The 20,921-nt window shown below is 48.6% G+C and overlaps 1 protein-coding gene across 3 annotated transcripts in view; it reads left to right on the plus strand.

The window, feature by feature from the left end:
- Positions 1–20,921, plus strand: part of CHD7 (chromodomain helicase DNA binding protein 7) — a 179,356-nt gene that overhangs the window by 149,209 nt on the left and 9,226 nt on the right. For 2 of the 3 annotated variants that reach the window (XM_068525366.1, XM_068525367.1), the window contains exons 16-31: positions 909–1,119; positions 1,799–1,994; positions 2,281–2,448; positions 2,661–2,840; positions 5,876–5,986; positions 6,074–6,279; positions 8,644–8,843; positions 9,019–9,178; positions 13,196–13,285; positions 13,734–13,837; positions 15,175–15,304; positions 15,743–15,815; positions 15,975–16,032; positions 16,721–16,949; positions 17,174–18,126; positions 18,891–19,051. In XM_068525366.1, coding sequence (XP_068381467.1) covers positions 909–1,119; positions 1,799–1,994; positions 2,281–2,448; positions 2,661–2,840; positions 5,876–5,986; positions 6,074–6,279; positions 8,644–8,843; positions 9,019–9,178; positions 13,196–13,285; positions 13,734–13,837; positions 15,175–15,304; positions 15,743–15,815; positions 15,975–16,032; positions 16,721–16,949; positions 17,174–18,126; positions 18,891–19,051 — 3,230 coding nt within the window. The remainder of the gene's footprint in view (positions 1–908; positions 1,120–1,798; positions 1,995–2,280; positions 2,449–2,660; positions 2,841–5,875; positions 5,987–6,073; positions 6,280–8,643; positions 8,844–9,018; positions 9,179–13,195; positions 13,286–13,733; positions 13,838–15,174; positions 15,305–15,742; positions 15,816–15,974; positions 16,033–16,720; positions 16,950–17,173; positions 18,127–18,890; positions 19,052–20,921) is intronic. The other variant, XM_068525368.1, reaches the window with a different exon arrangement.

The following is a 20,921-nucleotide window of genomic DNA, read 5'->3' on the forward strand; positions in this document are numbered from 1 at the left end:
GGAAGCTCAGCCTGCTGCGCCCTGAGCAAGCACGTCTGGGGTCAGGGGAGGAGGTGGAAGGGCTTCCATCCCTGGGAAGGTGCCTCTCTCTCCAGGCTTCTCTCCGATGCACCCAGGTCTTGGAGCAAGCAGAGGTCTCTTGTGGGGCGATGAGAAAAAGAGGGTTAGGTACAGAAGTCTTTCATGAAACAGAGGTCGGTTTTTGTTTTTTTAAAGCTTTGGATAATTCAGGGTAGAATTTTTGTACCTTAGGAAATCATCAGGTGAGAATGAATGTGGAGGGAGCTGTAGAGACCGCAGTAGCGATGTGCTCAGGCGCCCTGAGAAATGCCTAAAATTACCCTGGAAAATGGGCTCTCTCCCTGTCGTCGCACTCCTTTTGGCTGTACTGATGCGCAGTTGGATACACAGACGCCTGCCCTTGCACCATAACTGTTAGAACCCTGTTCCCTTGTCTCTTAGTTTCAGAACAGATTCTGTTACTTGTGTTTATATTCAGCTAGTAAACAGTTCTTCCTTTCTTTAGCATTTTAGGTTCCAAATTTTCTGTAGGTATCTGGCCCTTGGCTTGTTTCTGCCACTTCTGGCTTGACAGTCTGTTGTTGAAATTCAGTTTCTACAGACAGCAAACATTTGTTTGTTGGAAAACGTGGGGGTTTTTTTCCCCCACAAACGCCTAAATGTGCTGCGCTTAAAACTTTGATCCCTTTTGTACTTCCACGGTTTTGTGTAGACCCTCCTTTGAGCCAGCGGATGGATGTGTGTTCATAAACACGAGTGCGGCCTCCTGGTCCTTACGGTTTGCAGTGGGTTTTGAAAGCAGGTTCCCTGTTTTTACTACTAAAAACAGTATTCCATACGGTAACAGGATATTACAGTATTCCCGTCATGCTATCCAACCTCTGCAGGTGCTGAAGAGAAAATTTTGGAAGAGTTTAAAGAAACACACAATGCCGACTCTCCAGATTTTCAGCTCCAGGCGATGATCCAGGCTGCTGGGAAGCTCGTGCTGATTGACAAGCTGCTGCCGAAGCTGAAGGCCGGCGGCCACAGGGTGCTCATCTTCTCCCAGATGGTGCGCTGCCTGGACATCCTGGAAGACTACCTCATTCAGAGACGGTGAGGACCACACACCGGGGTGGGGAGCTGGGGTCAGAAGACGGGGCTCCACGCGCTTCACCTCCAAGTGGCGTGGGGGGGTTTTTTTGTTGTTTTTTTCTTCCGTTCTGATTTTTTTGGCTGCACGGCACGGCATGCGGGATCTTAGCTCCCTGACCAGGGATCGAACCCATGCCCCCTGCAGTGGAAGCTCGGAGTCTTACCCACTGGACTGCCCGGGAAGTGCCTTGAAGTGGCGTTTATAGTAAAGGGGACGGAGTGGGGGACACGTGTCACACCTCTTTCTAAAAGCTATAGATGGGCATGACGGCTATTCCATGCGACACGTGCTTTTGTGGGCAGTTCTGCTTTCCAGTTCTTTCCTTTGGCTAGGGGAGAACAGTTCTTACCGAAAATTGAAATTGTTTGTTGTTTCACTGTTGGAGGTGTCAGCCCTTTTCAGAGCTTAGATATTTCCCTGGAGAGGAAGTAGAAGGAACTTTAATCTTTGGGGCATTCGACCAATTGTATGAAAAACTACAACAACACCTATTTGCTTTGAAATTATTTCTGATAAATAATACCATCCTGTTAATATATATCCCATATTATAGTACTTTCTTTAAAACACCAAAAAAGGAACAAGTGTATTTTGGCCGTTCGTCAGGCCTCCTTGTTAATTCACACTGACATTTTCTAGGTACCCGTACGAAAGGATCGACGGCCGCGTCAGAGGGAACCTCCGCCAAGCAGCTATCGACAGGTTCTCCAAACCTGACTCTGATAGGTTTGTTTTCCTCCTGTGTACAAGGGCAGGAGGTTTAGGCATTAATCTTACTGCTGCTGATACCTGCATCATCTTTGATTCCGACTGGAATCCCCAAAATGATCTCCAGGTAAACACGCAAGAAAATCTCCCCGATGCCTCCCTCTCCCACTTTTGGAAGTCGTTCTGCTATGTCAGACCAATAAATTAAAATCCTGTAGTCGCTCAGGCAGTGTCCCGTGATTGGGGCAAATGAACCAACTAGTAATCAATTTATTAATAATGTGAAAGTAATTTCTTAGTGTGTTAACCCTCTTCTGTTAAACTGCACCCCTATTTATTGGAACAGATGCTCTTATAACTGACAGTCGAGTCTTTTCTTTCTTTGGTAGCCATTCATTTCCTTTTTCTTCCAGGCTCAGGCTAGATGTCATAGAATAGGACAGAGCAAATCTGTGAAAATCTACAGGCTGATTACAAGGAATTCTTACGAAAGGGAAATGTTCGACAAAGCTAGCTTGAAGCTCGGTCTGGATAAAGCTGTCCTGCAGTCCATGAGCGGAAGAGAAAACGCTCCCAATGGGGTAAAGCATGCTGCCCACACCATGCATTCACTCTCGCTCCATTATTTAGCTTGTACTGAGAAATTTTCCAGCATCTGATTATCTTTTGGCCTCGATGTTTTAAGCATATTTTGTCACATTTTCCTTTGTTATCATTAAGGTTTACCCTCTTTGAGAAAGATGAATCATTTGTTCAGTCTACAGACAGTTCTAAAAATATTTCTCTAAAACAGGTACAGCAGCTTTCCAAGAAAGAAATAGAGGATCTTCTCCGGAAAGGGGCCTACGGTGCACTCATGGATGAGGAGGACGAGGGGTCTAAATTCTGCGAAGAGGATATCGACCAGATTCTCCTCCGGCGAACCCACACCATCACCATCGAGTCTGAGGGAAAGGGTTCCACGTTTGCTAAGGTGCGGATCGATCCCAAGCGGCGGGTGTTCTGTGGCAGCGGAACAGAGCTTGTGTCACGCGCTCACGGGAAGCACACGTAATGTCTGCTTTGTATTGCACGTTAAGAGATTAGTGGTTAACTCCCGCTCGACGGAGCCCCCGATGCACGGAACACTCGTTGTGTTTTGGGTTCTCTTCTCTGTACCGGGCCTCGGGGTCGCCCTCACCTTGTCCCGGCCACGCTTCCCGCCTCGCCAGCCTCGTCCTTTACCTGTGTTCCGGCCCCGCCCTCTCTGCTTCTTGAGCCTCTGCTCCGTCACCCTCTTCCCCCTTTCCTGTGATCCTGACTCCTGACAGAGCCTTCAGACCGGTCAGCTCACCCCTATCTGAAGAAGCCCCCCATCTGTTTTCCGCTCTGGCTACAAGCCCGCAACTCTTCTTTTGCAGCAAAGATCCACGCAAGCGTTATCTACGCTGCTGTCTCCCCTGCCTCCCTTTCTGCTAATTTCCCACCTGCCAGCTTCCACCCCTCCCTCACCTCTCCACTCCATCCCTCCGCCTGGGGCCCCTTCTGAGGCTTCCCCCATCCACACCCAGGCGCAATGACACGCTTTCATTTTTAACAGCTCTATTGAAGTGTAATTTACTTACCGTAAAATTCCCCTACTTTAAGTGTACCGTTCAGTGCCTTTCCCGTATTCACAGACTTGTACAAGTATCCCCACATCTAAGTTTAGAACATCTCCATCACCCCAGTAACAATCCCGCCACCCCGCCTCCCGTCCCCTCCCCCCTCTAAGTCCTGGCAACCCTTCAACTGCTTTCTGCCTCTCGAGGTTTGCCTACTCTGGACATTTCATATAAGTGGAATCATACAACGTGTGGTCTTCTGTGCCTGGCCTCGCTCACTCAGCGCGTTTTTGAGGTTCATCCATGTTGTAGCACGCATCAGTAATTCCTTACTCTTTATTGCTGAACAATATCCCATTCTATGGTTATACCTCATTTACCACTTGATAATGGGCATTGATTGTTGATCCATTCACTAGCTGATAATGAAATTTGGATTGTTTCCATTTTTTGGTTATTACGAATACTGTTGTTACGACATTTGTGAACAAGTTTTTTGTGGACATATGTTTTCATTTCTCTTGCATATATACTGGGAATGGAATTACTGGGTCGTATGTTAACTCTGTGTTTAATCCTTTGAGGAACTGCCAGACTGTTCTCTAAAGTGACTGTGCCATTTTCCCTTCCTGCTAGCAGTGTTTAGGGTTCTGATTTCTCTGCATCCTCACCAATGCTTTTCGTTGTCTGACTTTTTGATTATCGTCCTGTTACTGAGTGTGAAGTGGTAGCCCACTCTGGTCTGATCTGCGTTTCTCTGCTGCTGTTTAGCATCTATTCATGTTCTTATTGGCTATATATATATATATATATATATATATATATATATCTCATCTTTGGAGAAATGTCTATTCAAATCTTTTGAACAACTCTGAACTCTTTTGAGTGAGTTGTCTTTTTTATCGAATTTTAAGAATTCCGGATAAAAGTTTCTCATCAGATAATACAATTTGCAAATATTTCTCCTAGTCTTTTCCTAATGGTGTTTAATTTTAAGAAGCCCACCCGTATTCTCTTTTATCGTTTGTGCTTTTGGTTCATTGTTTAACCTTAGGTCATAGAGATTTGCTCCTGTGTTTTCTTCTGAGAGTTTTATAGTTTTCACTCTTAACTTTATGTCTCTGATCCCTGTTGAGTGAATTTTTGTGTGTGATGTGAGACAGAGGTCCAGCTCCCTCCTTTTGCATGTAGGTATCCAGTTACTTCAGCTACTCCACTTGTCCCAGCTACTCCACTTGTCCCAGCTACTCCACTTGTCCCAGCTACTCCACTTGTCCCAGCTACTCCTCTTGTCCCAGCTACTCCACTTGTCCCAGCTACTCCACTTGTCCCAGCTACTCCAGTCTTGAAAGGCTCTTCTCCTCTGGGCTCTGTGACCCAACACCTTCTCCCTCATGTCTTTCAGCCTCTTTTCAGGTTGTTTCCTCCAGCCTCACAGGCACCTCAGATTCAGTAGGTACCAAAGCAGATTAATCATCCCTGTCCCTCCACCCTCTGTTTGCACGCATGTGCATGTACACACACACACACACACGCCCCTGTTTTTTCACCTGAGCCATGCCTTTCAGATGCCAGAGTTGGATGCTGAGGTTTTCCTGGCTTCCTCGTCCTTCAGGCTTCACATCCACTCAGATTCCAACTCCTTTAATTTTACCTCTTAAAGACTACCTTCTAGACTGTATCCTTTTCTTCATTTCTGCCGGTCTTCACTGTTCCTCCCTAAACTATGGCCGCAGCCTGTCCTACTTTGTTCTGCCCTCCCTGCTCCAGGACACCGCTGTGGTCCCTCTGACAGGTGACTTTGGATATGGTCGCATACCTCTTGAGATTATTCCCATTTTCAAAGAGTTCCCCACTACCGCAGGATGGAGTTCAGACTCTGTTAACAGGACATGCAAGGCCCTGCTTGACCTGGCTTCTGCCCTCCTCACCAGCTTGACCTTGGGCTACACTCCCCTGACCACCCAAATCCCCGGCCATACGACGTGATCACCTTTCTTCTCTGTGCCTTTGCACATGCCCCGCCCTGAACGTTTCCACATGCTTTCCTGTTCTGTAGGCTTTTAACACTCTGGTCCAGGCACCGTATTCTGGGGGGCCTGTTCTCTCTTGCCAGCAGTGCCCTCCCTGTACCCGCACCCAACCTGAGCCTGGTTAGAGCTCCTCTCTGCATATCGGCTACACCTGCACGTACCTTTGTTGCCTGTCATTTATTATGCTGTGCTGTCATCTTTTATTTTATCATCTTTTATCAACCTCAGCTGCCTGAGGGACAGTCCTTCATCCCAGTCCCACGGACCACAGCACCTGGCTCACAGTAGAAGGATGTGTCCATGTTCGAGTGAATGAATACGTGAAAGCTGCTTTGCATTTTGCCACTGAGAAAAGCATCTCAAAGTAATGCATGTTTTTTTTTCCCTTTTAGGCCAGTTTTGTTGCATCTGGAAACAGGACAGATATTTCCTTGGATGATCCAAATTTCTGGCAAAAGTGGGCTAAGAAGGCGGAATTGGATATTGATGCCTTAAATGGGAGGGTGAGTGAGAGGTCACCTTCAAAGTCTGCCTGATCTCCCCCAGGGGTTGCTTTTTCAGAAGTTTCAACTGTATGTGCTGTCTTTTAGAACAACCTGGTTATTGACACTCCAAGAGTGAGGAAGCAAACCAGGCTGTACAGTGCAGTGAAGGAGGACGAGCTGATGGAGTTTTCAGACTTGGAGAGCGATTCTGAAGAGAAGCCCTGCACGAAGCCACGGCGGCCGCAGGACAGGTCCCAGGGCTATGCCAGGAGCGAGTGCTTCAGAGTCGAGAAGAACCTGCTTGTCTATGGGTGAGTCAGGCTCATGTGAGAGATGGAATTTTATTCAAAAAATAGTTAGAATTCCAAGTGGCGGAGAAAAGCCCTATTTGTGTTTGGATTTCTGTGACTCCCTGTAGCAAATGCCTTTGACGCAACCCGGGCAGGCCTGGGGCCTCTTGGTTAAAGAGCTCAAAGCTGTGCAGATCCTCACGGATTCGAAGGAGGTTTGCCCCTTAAGGAATTATGTCAGATCCAAATTTACTTGCTAATCATTAATAACTCAGAATGAAGTCTCAGAATAACAACATCTTTTCCTAGCGTACCTTCACATAAAATTACCACTGTGGTAACCTTTCATTATTTTTCCATTATAAAAATTTGTTAAAGGCGATCGTCTCACTTGTATAGCTCTTCCAACTCATCTGAAACATAAATGGTGGTCACTTTAACTCTCTGAATGGGCCGTGTTTCCCCTACTGGACCGCAAGATCCACATCTGACCCATATCTGAACCTCCGGCACCCACACAGGCTCTGAAAGGCAGGTGCTCGGTGAGCATCTGAATTCATAAATACGTGTGCTCTGGCACATGGTGGGACTGTAGGCGAATGCTGCTCAAATGAAAAAACTGCCACCAAAACAATATTTCTATAGATCTGATGACATCTGCTCTGTGATTTTTTTTTCTTCTGGTGGATCATCATTAGTTTCAGAAGAAACACAAACGTCCTGCTAACGTGGCAGACAGGGCTCCTACGTGGCCCTGTCTCGTGGGTCCTTTCCGCGGGCACCCCGGGCTGCTGTTGGGACAGAGGCTTCTTCTCCTGCCGTGTGCGTCGCTCCGTCTCATCTCTGTTGCCACATGCAGCCCTGCCCACCCACCCCCAGCACTGACTTGATCCGCCCACCACCTCCTGCCCTTGACCTCTGAGCAGGCATCACCTCAGCACCTGCCCCAGAGGGTCTCCCTGCACTCGCTGTCACACTCGGCGTGTCAGGTGATAGCCTCTCCTGCTGGAGCCCTGGTGAAGGGCTCCCTCTTCGTGTCCTCGGGGCAGAGTGCGGGGCCGGTAGGCACAGTGAGTGCTGGGTCAGTGGCTGCTTATGCAGTAAAGGAGGTTCCACTGCAGCCGGTCCCGTGTCTCGGCAGCTGTGTCACCTCTCCTCATCATCTCTGCAAGCCGGGCATTCTTTCCTGGCCACCCCTAGCTACTGAGCCCTTTGCTGCTTCCCCTGCTTCCATGTTTCACCCTAATGATCAAAGTTGAGAACGTTGCTGCTAACTTTAGAAACGGAACATTAATAACTGCTGAAGCCAAGCAGTATACTTAGGACATCTGTCTTTCGTAACGCCCTTCCCTCCTCCCACAGGCATCAGGTGTGTTGGACACCTACCACCTGCGGGGCGCTGTACTAGGACACAGCCGTGAGCAGGCGGTCACGGCGCCCCTCCCCCCCCCGGGGGCAGGTGGGCAGGCAGGTGAAACAGCAGAGAAAGGGCAGTAAACTGGTAAAGCCGCACAGGTGCTCACGTGCCAGTGGGGCAGAGGCACGTCCTCTCTCCTTTAGGATGCAGCTCGGGGCTGTCTGCCCACTGCTGGGGGTGGGGAGTGAAAGAAGGCACGTGAATGGACATCACGAATTAGCTGGGGTAAGAGGGAGGGTGGGACGTCGGGCAGAGAGGAGGAGAGAGTTCCCAGCAGAAAGAGCGGTGTGTCCGAAGGCGATCTGAGGAACTGGGGGAACTTCTCTGAAGCCTGGAGGACCAGGCGGGGCAGAGGCGGGGCCGTGGGGCGAACTGTGCCCCTCGCGTGGAGGCTGGTTCCTGCCCTGAGCGCCTGGAACCCGGGGAGGGCACGCTCACACAGCGTCTGCCTGTACGCTGCACGCGTAGGTCTGTCCATGGTCCTCTCCCCTCCCCCCCCGCCCCGTTTCACACAAGGACCTGGGAGCGCTCTTGTACTTGGCACCTAGCACCCCTGTTTCAAAGGGAGACCTTTCATGGCCTCTCATTGATTATCAGGGCGTCGCTTGGAGGCGAAAAGATGCAGCTGCCCCTTCAGCCGCCTGCATCCCTGATTTGGGGGTAGTCACTCTCGTCACCTTCCATCTCAAATGGTGAGTCAGCATCGGAAAGTACGAACCATGCCCACGTGAAGTGGAGCAGGGGGTTTCCAGGTCTCAGCTGGGAAGGCCGGTGCCGGCCCCTGCCCTGCGGCTCAGGGAACACGCGGCCGGGTGGTAACGGTGCGCCCTGGATTGCCTCACTGTAACCTGATGTCCGATGTCGCTGGTTTCGACCCAGGCTCTCCTAACACTGCCACCTGACCATGAAACCAAAGCCGCACGTCTAAACCCAGAGGCACCATCTACATGTGAATGTTTGCTTTGCAGCTGGGGGCGCTGGACAGACATCCTCTCCCATGGCCGCTACAAGCGTCCGCTCAGCGAGCAAGACGTGGAAACCATCTGCAGGACCATCCTCGTGTACTGCCTGAACCACTACAGGGGGGACGAGAACATCAAGAGCTTCATCTGGGATCTGATCACGCCCACGGCCGATGGCCAGACGCGAGCCCTGGTCAACCATTCCGGTGGGTCAGCGTCGCGCCTCGTGTGGCGGGGTCCCAGGGAGCTGCTGGGGACGCTCGGGACGTGTCCCAGACCCTGTGTGTCCCTGCCTTGCGCGGAGATTCCTGACCCTGACGCCATAACCGGGGTCGTGGAGAGCTTCTATTGTTATGGTTATCATGACTACTCTGCTTGTAGGTTTATCAGCCCCGGTGCCCAGGGGGCGGAAAGGCAAAAAGGTGAAAGCCCAGAGCTCGCACCCGGTGGTGCAGGACGCCGACTGGCTGGCCGGCTGCAACCCAGATGCCCTGTTCCAGGAGGACAGCTACAAGAAGCACCTGAAGCACCACTGCAACAAGTACGTCAGGGAGGGCGGCCGTGGGGAGCTGGCGACCCTTCTTCTTCTTAAACGTACACGTATTAAAGTATATGTATATACTAGATATATATCAGTAAGACTATTATACCGTATTTACCGTGTTGGTACAACTTTACTGTTTTTCTTGAAACATGATGCCAAGTCACGTGGCAGCCTGCCTTTAGGCAGCTGATTTTTTTTTTTTTTTTTTGGGTGGTAAAAGATGCATGATACAGTTTTACTATTTTAACCATTTGTAAGTGAACAACTCACTGGGAATGATTATACTCAGATTGCTGCGTCCTCATCACCACTGTCTATACCCAAAATCTTTTTGTTGACCTTAATATGAACTCTGTACCTATTAAATGATTTCTCCCCCTGGAGCCCCTGACAACCACCATTCTACCTTCTGTCTCTGTGAATTTGCCTATTCTAGGTACCTCATAAGTGGAATCATATAATATTTGCCTTGCTGTATCTGGTTTATTTTACTTAGCCTAATGTTTTCAAGATTCATCCGTGTTGTAGCTTGTGCCAGATTTTCGTTCCTTTTTATGGCTGAGCCATGTTCCATTGTACGTATAGACCACATTTGTTTATCCATCCGTCCGTCCATCAGTGGGCACTTGGGTTGGCTGATACCTTTTGACTGTTGTGAATGATGCTGCTATAGACGTTGTGGATAACTAAGTTTTAACCAATGTGTATTAGAGAATTATGGTTAACTTTATATGATCCCGCCTTCAACTGACTGCGTTCAGTCGAGGGACTGCGGAGTTCACATGGTATTTTTTGCTTCATAATGCCTCAGTTACTGGGTCCTTTCTTCTTACGTCTGAGCTTAGAATCATGTTCCTTTATTTCCAGAACCTGATTGTATATAATTGAAGGATACTAGATCTGAATTCATTTCATCGCTTGGAGCTCTGTGAGCTGCCGACACATTACACCAGCATCCACATGTGTTGATTCCTTCCGTCCTCTGAGCGTGCGTGTTCGGTATCCGGGTTCAGGCAGCACTACCACTGCACAGCTCTCCCCTTCCTGGCTTTGGGTGACCTGGGGCAAGCTCCTTGACCTCTCAAAGACCCACTTTCTGTATTCGTCAAACAGAGCTTAAATAAATGTCTATCTGTCTTTTAAATCATAGCAACAAAAGTCTGAGCACCTAATACTGGCAGCACGCCAAGCGCTTCCTGTGGATTATGTGTTTTGAGTTGTCTAACTTAAAGTCGTGCTCTTTCATCCCCATTTACCTGGCAGGGAGACCAAGTCTCGGGCGCTTAAGGTCCGTCAGCTAGTTAAGGGGCAGTGAGTGCCCTTGCTTTCGAGCAGCCCTGCCCATCTCGGAAGCCTGCCTCCCCTCAGGGTTGTCGAAAACCTCAGTGAAATAATTCCTGGAGAACATCTGCTACTCCTGGGTTGCACTGACTTGTGGTTCTCGGCCCTTTTTAAATGCAGTGGTGCTTTCAGGGACTACCTTTGATCATCATTGCTGGATTTTGACTGACAAAATTTTTCCTTTCTGAGTCTTCAAAACCATTACCTCAAACCCTTTTGGCACCTCAGAAACTGCTGTTACTGCCGTAGCATAACGGTTCTCCCTAAAGTCCTGTCCCGCTTACAGCTATTAGAAAACTTCTGTTTCTTTGTGGCTTATGTGAACTTGGGGTCCATAACCTTCTGAATTCTGGATTCAGACAAACTGTAAGTGAAGGGGTTTAGTGTGGGAACAACGGCTCCTGTTCCCGGACCCCAGTGTGATGGTGGCGGTTTTTAATTTCCCACTCTGACGTCAGTAACAGACTTCTGTAGGGTACGCGGCCCAATTAGTACGTGAGATGTAACTAGTGTTCTTCACATCTTCCCCTGGGTCTCAGGAGAAGAACCGGCAGTGCCTCTTCCATCTCCTGTCTGGGATGAGCAGTCAGAGAGAAAATGAGACCCAAATTGAGGGACCTCCTGGAAAATAGCTGGCCAGTCCTCTTCAAAAGTTTCAAGAGACAAAGACAGGAACTGTCTCGAGTTGAAGGAGACGAAAGGGGTAGGACAGTTCAGTGCGCACGTGCTCCCGGCCCGGATGCTGGTCCAGACAACGGGCACCAGTGGGGTAGCCGCTGAAATGAGAATGAGGTCTGGGGACTTGTTAGGAGTCCTGTCTGTCTGACTCACCACGTGCAAGCTCCTTAGGGGTCAGAGGCCACCTCCCATCACCCCGTTATCCTGCCAGGCCACTCAGCTTGCCAGTGCATTGGTTTGAATTTTTTCCTCTAGAAGAAAGGTGACATTCACAGTTAGTTCGTAAAAGTCTCCACAAAACTAAAATTCCTCATGAGGTAGAAAACTTTGTCTTCTACCGAAGGGAGAGAAACCGTTAGGATCACTGCTGCTGCACCGAGTTTTGGTGAATAAAGGAGGATCCAGCTAAAGGTGGAGTGCATCCCCTTGCCAAGCATCCTCTGTAAGGAGATCTGGTCTGCAGGCTCTTCTTGTGCCAGCCATGGGGGCCCGCACTGTCGCTTTTCTTCTGCTGGTTCAGTGTGGCACAGCCAATTTTTAATCTTATCAAAAGAAAGAAATCTTAAAGAATAAAAACGAATTATCCAGAAAGATCGCTTACTTTGGAGTGCATTCAGGTATTTACAGCCTCACGCTTTGCCCGCTAAGAACCCAGGTTGGCCAGGAGCAGCCTGTTGGTGGAGAGGAAGGCGGGTCACGGGGTATCTTGTATGATCAGGAGTGGTCTGTCGTGGTGAAGCTGTCCCTAGCTGTCATTTTGATATTTGCAACGACAAGTGCCACGTCCCTAGAGACATTATGAAGTGATGGAGTCAGAAGGCCTAATTCTGAGTGGTCCATGCTCAAGGTGACCCTGTGACCTTGGATATGTCACTTGTCTTCTGTTGGCCTCAGTTTTCACGTTTGTGAAAATGGAAATTGTAACTTGCTCCACTTTGTCATAGAGTTATTGTAAAGATCAAATGAGCTCGTGTTAGTCAATGTGATACGTGGGTTGTAAAGTGTTCTGCAAGTGTATGTTGGGATTATCCAGCTAGGGGAATAGCCCTTGGTGTTATCTACTCGTGGCCAAGGAGATAGTCTTCAAATATGAGTCCTGAATGCACACTGGGGGCTGTCCAGCAGGAGATGCTAGACTTGGAGTAGACAGGCCCTTGGGGATTTACCAGGTGGGCATTATTGAAAGAATTAGGTTTACGCCATTGAGGAAATCCACGTGAGATCAAAACTCTGGTTTCTAGAATTCCATGAGATTTTAAAAACTGATTCTTTGAAAATGACTAGGAACTTCAGTGAATTGGACACATTTTAATTTCCTTTGTGATGTTTTATTATTATTTGTTAAGCTACAACTTAGGCTTCCAGGTAATATAAGCTAGAAGGAATAAAAAACGGTTGCTGTTCCTTAAGGGGGAAACGTAAGGATCCACTGCCACCACCATCTTCCTTTCTCGGAAGCAAAGTTGTATAATCTGAAAAACCTGACATTCCATATTGAGGGTTTATTGTAAGGTAGTAAAACCAGATTTTATATCTCGTTTATTCCTACAACTTCTGATGTGCTTCCAAAAATGGCATGAAGGCAGCAGCTGAGGAAATTTTATGAGATAATGAAGCAGAACAGTTACTGAAAGCCATCTGCTCTGTTGTTTACAAACTCGCTTCGATACTTCAGAGGCAGTGGTGGGCGACGTGTCTAAACTTCCCAAGCTGCACTAGGTAGACTCCATGAAGTGTGCCCGGGCCGGGCTGAGCTCCGGCCCTCTCTGTGCGGGGGGGCGGGGGGCGGTTGCCAGGCAGGCCTGCTGGAAGCTAGCAGAAAGCACCACACAGAGGTGATTATGTGCCACCATCTGTCACGCTTCAAGCCTACCATACAGCATGGCTAATCAGCCTTGGCAGGATGATGGATGAACAGCCGCAGCTGCCAGAAGCCACTGTTGGCAAACAGTCCTGAAGTTAAGAACTTCTCCCCCCCTCTGTCTTCCTCTCCAGGGTCCTGCTGCGTGTCCGCATGCTGTACTACCTGAGACAAGAAGTGATAGGAGACCAGGCGGAGAAGATCCTAGAGGGCGCCGACTCAAGGTTGGTATGAGCCCACGTTCACCCCGTTCCCCTCGGCGATGATCCGGGCGGTCGGAGCGCGCCTCGAACCTCCGTCAACCATCGGTGGCGCCTCTCGCTTTTTGCGTCTCGAGAGCAGTTGTTTGCCCTGCCAGCCTGGGGACGTGATGAGAATCGGGAAAAGCCTGTTCGTATGTATGTGTGGACGTACGAAAAGGTGTGAACTAAATGACCGGTGTTCTGAGCTGACCTTTAGAATGGGGCCCTGCGTGGTAAAGTTCACCTCTGGTCCTGGTCGGACGCGGCCGACTTCTGCCCTTTCTTTTAACCTTTGCTCACGCCGCCCCCAGCCCCACCCCACGATGCTCAGGTGCTTGTGGGAAGGGGGCGCGGGCTGTGTTCGTCCCTTGGCATTCTTTTTTAATACTGGGATTTGTTTTAAATATCACGTAAACGGTTGTCTTTGTAGTGAAGCTGATGTGTGGATACCTGAGCCTTTCCACGCGGAAGTCCCCGCAGATTGGTGGGATAAGGAAGCTGATAAGTCCCTCCTGATTGGAGTGTTCAAGCACGGTAAGGGGCGTCTCTGTTGGACCACATCTTGACCGTGTGGCTTTGTCTTTATTTAGAGCTCTTTGCATTCTCTTTCCAAAGTCATAATATTAATGAGGATAGTTCCAAAGGACTCTTGGCGTCTACCATTTCCTGTACTAAAAATCTAATATGAACTGTAAATATCAGATGCTGTTTTTGAATGTTTGTTGAGTATTTGAGAAGAAAACATTTCTTTCTTGGCTGTAAATAAAACCCAAGCCATATTTGTTTTAATAATAGCCAAGTTGTCCTATAGCTCTCCCTAAACTTTGCTTCCAGCATGGCTCCCCTTGCGAGCTCTGCCAGCCCGTGTCAAAGTGGACGGTGGGCTTAACCTCTGCTATTAATCTGTACAAGTGCCTCCTGGGCTTTGTTCCAAGCAATATTTCACAAATGTCAGTGCCGAGAACTCGTGGCTCCCCTGAGTGGGATGCAGCCTTGTTAACTTTGAAAGGCTGGGGATGCAGAACTGGCATGATGTATACAGTGAACGATTCCTGATTATAATCCCGAGTCTCTGGAGGTCGTGGAGGTATTCTCAGCAGCCCAGCCTGACTAAAGGGGAGAATGATGGCTTATAAAACCTTTCATGATTACAGTTTGGCTTGCGGCTCTACAGCAGTTAGGAGCGGGGTGTGGTAGTACACATCCTAATTGAATTGTGCTGTTCTGCCTCCGTACCGCAGCCGTGTTCTGTGAGCTCAGCCTAAAAATCATCTTCCCGCAGTGCATTGTTGGGATCTGCCACCTTCCATCTAGTCAACTTGGGCAGTCAGAAAGCAAGCTGCAGTCTGAAAACCATAGAGGGAACAGTGCCATCTTACTGACACGCATCATCCTAAACCTAATAAGACAGGTTCGCTGGCCTGACGTAGACAGGGATGTTTCAGCCGGCGGTGCATGTTCCTGCAGGACTGAAGCTGTTCCCAGGGAGGGTGGGGTGGACCACTGCAGAGGTCACAGAAGAACATTATGAAGCCTTTTAATGCCAAGCAAAATTAGATCTTGGGGACAATAGGGTCAGACATCTTCCCAGGCATCTTGCAGTTATTCTGAACCTGTTTTTCCGTTAGTATTTGCAGTCATTCTGATAACATCCCTGATGTAACCTGGCCCCCTCCTCCCCCTCCAAATCTGCCCCGGGATAAGTGTTCCATAGAATAGGCTACTACATACAGCCCGGTTCGTTTAAATACAACATAAAATGATCATCTCAATCGAGAGCCACGGGTGAGGCGGCCGTGCTCGTGATTCTGTGAGTGACGGGCCTTCGTTGTTTCCTTGTGTGTCCTCTGTGGGCCGGTGGGACGGCACAGGGTACGAGAAGTACAATTCCATGCGAGCTGACCCCGCGCTGTGCTTCCTGGAACGAGTTGGTATGCCCGATGCCAAGGCCATCGCTGCCGAGCAGCGAGGAACAGACATGCTAGCAGATGGCGGTGACGGGTAAGAAGGACATTTTAAAATTTTAATAAACTTTATGTCAGTGTCACATCTACTGGCAGGGTTCAGTTCTTACACGGCACTGTGCATTACATTGCATCTGATTTGGACTTAAGTGATGTTTACCAGTGTAGTCTGTTTATATATCATAATGACTATTTAAACACAATATATGATCTAGATAATCTGCAACTTGTCTGTCTCTTCCAAATGATGACAACCCCCCGCCCCCCAACACACGCACACACACATACGCGCGCACACGCGCACGCACACACACACACACACACCCTGCCCCTCATGGCTGCACGCTTTGAATACCGACAGAGTCGCTTTGGATGTCAGACTCAGAATTCAAAGTAGCATCAGGCGGGTTGTTACTCTTTCCTTCAGTCTCTGGCTAATCAGTGTGATTTAAACATTTTTTAAAATTTTATATAGGGGAGAATTTGATAGAGAAGATGAAGACCCAGAATATAAACCAACCAGAACGCCGTTCAAGGATGAAATAGATGTAAGAACTTGAGTACATGGACTTTTACGGCACCAGTAAAATAGTATATGCTCATATAAGACTTGTTAAACTTTATAGATAATGGCCTTTTCTTTAACAGATAAAAGCAAAGTAAAACCCCAAATTAAAATAATTTCTCTTTCTCGCTTTGCTTTTGAGGAATTTGCAAATTCTCCTCCAGAAGATAAGGAAGAACCCATGGAAATACGCGGCCCAGGTATGACTCCCTGAAAGCCGGGGGGAGCAGGGCTGAAGGGTGGGGTGCAGGCCTTGCCTTGCGGCTGGACTGCTGCCGCTTCACCACGGCGGTGTCTTCAAGTGCCGCTTCATCTATGCTGACTCATCTCTTTTGTGAAGGATTCTAATGCCTGTTTATTCTCGGTTTTTCATTCTGTTGAATTTCTTTGATAAAATAACTATTTTTTGGATTAAGATAATTTACATATTTATGTTTCAAATCAGGTAGTGAAAACTTTTAAGCATCTTTAGAAATACAGCTCTTAAAAACAGGGCATTTGTTAAGTATCTGAAATACTGCCAGTTTATTGAGACACTACTACCTTTTTTTCCTAATGTAAGAGCATTAGCTAATAATTATGTGATTGTTTTTTACATTCAAGATTATCACATTACAGGAGAGCACCCTTATCCTGTAGTTTGCGGCACAAAGTATGTTTCTTTATGTAGGACTGACGTATGACCTTGGGTTTTTTCCCCCTAAGGAGCTGAGAAAGAAATGGTTTACAAGTCCCACACTAACATCACTCCTTATTTATATTTTAAAAACGAGAGCACTACGATGCCCTTTCCCACGCTGCCATTTGAATGTTAGCGAGTTGCTGGGAAACCCCGTGTATGGCGAGGTTATGGCTACACGTTCAGACACCTTCTCTTCGATTCCCCAGGCAAGCATAGCGAGGGCAGCGCTGAGTTAGGCCAGCTCTACTGGCCCAATACCTCGACCCTGACCACCCGTCTGCGCAGGCTCATTACCGCCTATCAGCGCAGCTATAAAAGGCAGCAGATGAGGCAGGAGGCCCTGATGAAGACCGACCGGCGGAGACGGCGGCCCCGGGAGGAAGTGCGGGCGCTGGAAGCTGAAAGGGAGGCTATCATATCGGAGAAACGGCAGAAGTGAGTTTCCGAGGGTTTACCATCGCCTGGTACCCTGCCCTCTCCTCCGCTCTTCTCCACCCGCGGGAGGCAGGCATCGCAGGCAAGATAACCGCCGTCAAAGCGGCCCCCCCCAGAAAGAGACAAGCCCTGTGAATTAAGTTCAGGGCAAACGAGAAAAAGCAGTAATAAACGTGAAGCCTTTTTACGCAGCCCGAGTCCGGCTAACGTCTCCTTTCTGACAGGTGGACGAGACGGGAAGAGGCGGACTTTTACCGCGTGGTGTCCACGTTTGGGGTTATTTTTGACCCGGCGAAACAGCAGTTCGACTGGAACCAATTCCGAGCCTTTGCCAGGCTTGACAAGAAGTCCGATGAGAGTCTGGAGAAGTACTTCAGCTGCTTCGTGGCCATGTGCCGGCGGGTGTGTCGCGTGCCCGCCAAGCCAGATGGCGGTAGGTTCGCCGGGCACGGAACAGCGGGGCGGGGGCGGGGCGGGCGCCCTCGGGTGACACGCGCTCCCCCTGCCGCAGAGCCGCCCGACCTGCCCTCGGCGATCGAGCCCATCACGGAGGAGCGGGCCTCGCGCACCCTGTACCGCATCGAGCTGCTGCGGAAGATCCGCGAGCAGGTGCTGCGCCACCCGCAGCTGGCCGAGCGGCTCCGGCTCTGCCAGCCCAGCCTGGACCTGCCCGAGTGGTGGGAGTGCGGCAGGCACGACCGGGACCTGCTGGTGGGCGCCGCCAAGCACGGGGTCAGCCGCACGGACTACCACATCCTCAACGACCCCGAGCTCTCCTTCCTGGACGCGCACAAAACCTTCGCCCAGACTCGAGGGGCGGCCGGCGCCCCGGCCCTGAGCGCGCTGGCCCTGGGCTTTGGCCAGACGCCCGCCGCCGCCGCCGCCGCCGCCCCCGCCGCCGCCCCGGGCCAGGAGGAGAAGGCGGGAGGGGCCGAGGCCAAGGCCGGGGAGGCGGGGGAGGCCGAGGTGAAGGAGGAGGAGGAGGAGGCCGAGGGCGGCGGGAAGGACCGGAAGCAGGACCGCGAGGCCGAGCCCGGCGCCGGGAAGAGCGAGCCGAGAGGGGTGGAGGTCGGTGCGGACACGGGGCCCAAGTCCATTTCAGAAAAGGGTTCCGAGGAGGACGAAGAGGAAAAGCTGGAGGACGATGACAAGTCGGAAGAGTCTTCCCAGCCCGAAGGTAACTCCTGGCCCTTCCGGCCTCTCCTGACCCCATCCCCGCAGGTGTCTTCCTGGTCTTCCTGTCATGTGACCAGTGCTCTTTTTTTGGGGGGGGTCGTTTTAAAGGTGATGAGTGTACATTTCCTTCTGTGAAGGAATAGTGTCAGGTTATGCCTAGATGTACGTTTTGCTCTGATACAATGTGTAAGTATGCTATTTCGAACGACTTAACTTCCCAGGAGGGTTTTACAGACACTAACAATTTTAAAACAAATGATGCTTTATTTTTCATTCCGAAGTAAAGGGTGGGAGTAGAATCTGGGAAGAACCAGTTCTCTTCCTGAGTCCCAGGTAGGTTGCCGTACCTGCCACGAAGGAAAAATGAAGTGCCGCGTTGTACTTTTCTGCCGGAGCTGCGGCTCGAACTGTGGCCAACGCATTAGACCTTTTCCTGGTGGAGGAACAGAGGCCCTGCCGGCTCAGAGGCTTGGCTGTCATTCAGCCTCCTGCGAGACTTGTTCGCAGGATGCCTGACGACTAGTGACGTAACGTCCCTAAGCCTCTACTTCCTCATCTGTAAAACAGGAATAACACCATCTATGTGAAAGGGCCCTTGCAAGCTTTAAGCGACAAGATTTGTAACATGCCTAATACCACTGTAGCCGTAGTAGGTACTCGATAAAATGGAGCTCATCAGCATTCAGATATTAAATCATGTCTTTTCTACACTCCCTTTTCAGCGATACGGGGGTTGTGAGTGATGCACATTAACTCATTTCTCAGCAGGAACTGTCTCGAGAGGGAAGAATTTTGATGAAGAGAGCAATGCTTCCATGAGCACTGCTAGGGATGAGACCCGAGACGGCTTCTACATGGAGGATGGAGATCCGTCCGTAGCTCAGCTCCTTCATGAAAGAACGTTTGCCTTCTCATTTTGGCCTAAGGTTGGTGGGGTTTTGTTGTTGTTGTTGTTTTGCTGACCAAAAAAGAATAGGGTGGAGGAAATCATTCTAGCTTTGATTTTTCAACTAATTTTAAGGTAAACTCTGACACAGTGTATGAAGATTGTAGATTTTTCTTGTATTTTTAAAAGAATGATCTGGGGAAGCCCAAAGAAAAAATTCTGTGGAATACTTTTTAAATAGGATAGGAAAGGTGCCAGGAAGCAAAGCGAATAAGAAAAAAGAACTGTTTATAAGGATCTTTGGTTCCTCGCGGTTTTTTAGATTATTTGTCTAGTACAGTCTATGGATTATTGTTTCAAAAGACTCACCCATCTGACAAAATAAAATGTGTGAATCTTTTTTAAAAAGAATTTTTTGTTGTGGTAAAAAACACATACCATGAAATTTACAATCTTGACTGTTTTTAAGTGTGTAGTTGGGTAGAGTTAAATATTTTCAGGTTGTTGTAAAAGAGACCTCCAGGACTTTTTTATCTTGCAAGACTGAAACTCCTTCCCTGTAGATCAACTCCCCTGCCCCACTGCCCCTAGACAACTACTATTCTACTTTGTTTCTGTGAACTTGACTACTTTAGCTTAGATAGCTCATATAAGTGGAATCATACAGTACTAGTTCTTTTGTGACTGGCTTATTTCACTTAGTGTAATGTCCTCAAGGTCCCTCTGTGTCAAAGCATGTAACAGGATTTCCTTCTGCTTTAAGGCTGAATAATACTCTATCGTGTGTATATACCACATTTTCTTTATCCATTCATCCATCATTGGGACATTTGGGTACCTTCCTCCTCTTGGCTTATTATGGTGCTACTGTAAATGTGAATGTACTAATACCTCTTTGAGACCCTGCTTTCATTTCTTTTGGAAACATACCCATAAGTAGTATTGCTGGATCATGTGATGGTTCTATTTTTAATTTTGGGGGGAACATCTGTACTGTTTTCCATAGCCATTGTACCATTTTGTAATCCCGACAACAATGCCCGAGGGAACCTGTGTGGTCTTTAAAACTGTGTGTTTTGGGTTTTTTTTAAATCCTGAAGCAGAACTTTCAGATTTAAGACAACTTTATACATTTGGAACCCTGTAATCTTCTGAACTGGGGAGAGGGTGGGCGTTGACCCATTTGCTCGAATACATTATGAGATAATTCCAAATGTAGTTATCTATAACCAAAAGCAAAGTAGAAATTACTTTTTTGGCTAACTGGCATACTTTTATAATAAATTCCTATGTAATTTGGGTCTGTTTCTCAGGGTGGGGAGATAATCATCCTAATCACCCTAACAGCGCTGTCTGGTTTAAAACAAACAACACAAAAAAGGCTTCCGACTCACCCCCAGGCTGCTCTCCCATAGTGTTAATTGTGAAAGAAACAATGTGAAATTTTTAACTGAAGAGTGTACCATCGGAGACATTTTTTTTTCCTCTGTATGCTCCCGTATTTCCCCCGTTTTGCTAGTCTCCCTTATTGAGTTGAGAAGGCAGCTTCCCAGGTAAGCCGAAAGGTCTATAGTAGCAGGCTTTTAATCTATGGAAACTGGGTCTAAGAGCTATAATTAGAAATTTTTAAAGTACACGCTTCAATGAAACTTGAAGTGATAATAGGTGGGAGATGCAAATTGACACTCATTAGGTGTTCCTAGGTTGGTGCCCATTCATAATGCTGAACTTTATTAATAGTGACGCTAATGATGTCCCACTTCCTGGGACAGGCTGCGGTCCAGCCTGGGGACTGAAGCAGCAGAGCGTCGAGAAGCCGACTGCAGGCTTCCATTGTCACCTGCTGACGTGCACCAACAATCTTTAGCCTACACAACAGTTACTTGTAAAACATGGGGACATCTTAGAGG

This window comes from Eschrichtius robustus, chromosome 17, assembly GCF_028021215.1.
Source record: "Eschrichtius robustus isolate mEscRob2 chromosome 17, mEscRob2.pri, whole genome shotgun sequence".
Classification (NCBI taxonomy): Eukaryota; Metazoa; Chordata; class Mammalia; order Artiodactyla; family Eschrichtiidae; genus Eschrichtius; species Eschrichtius robustus.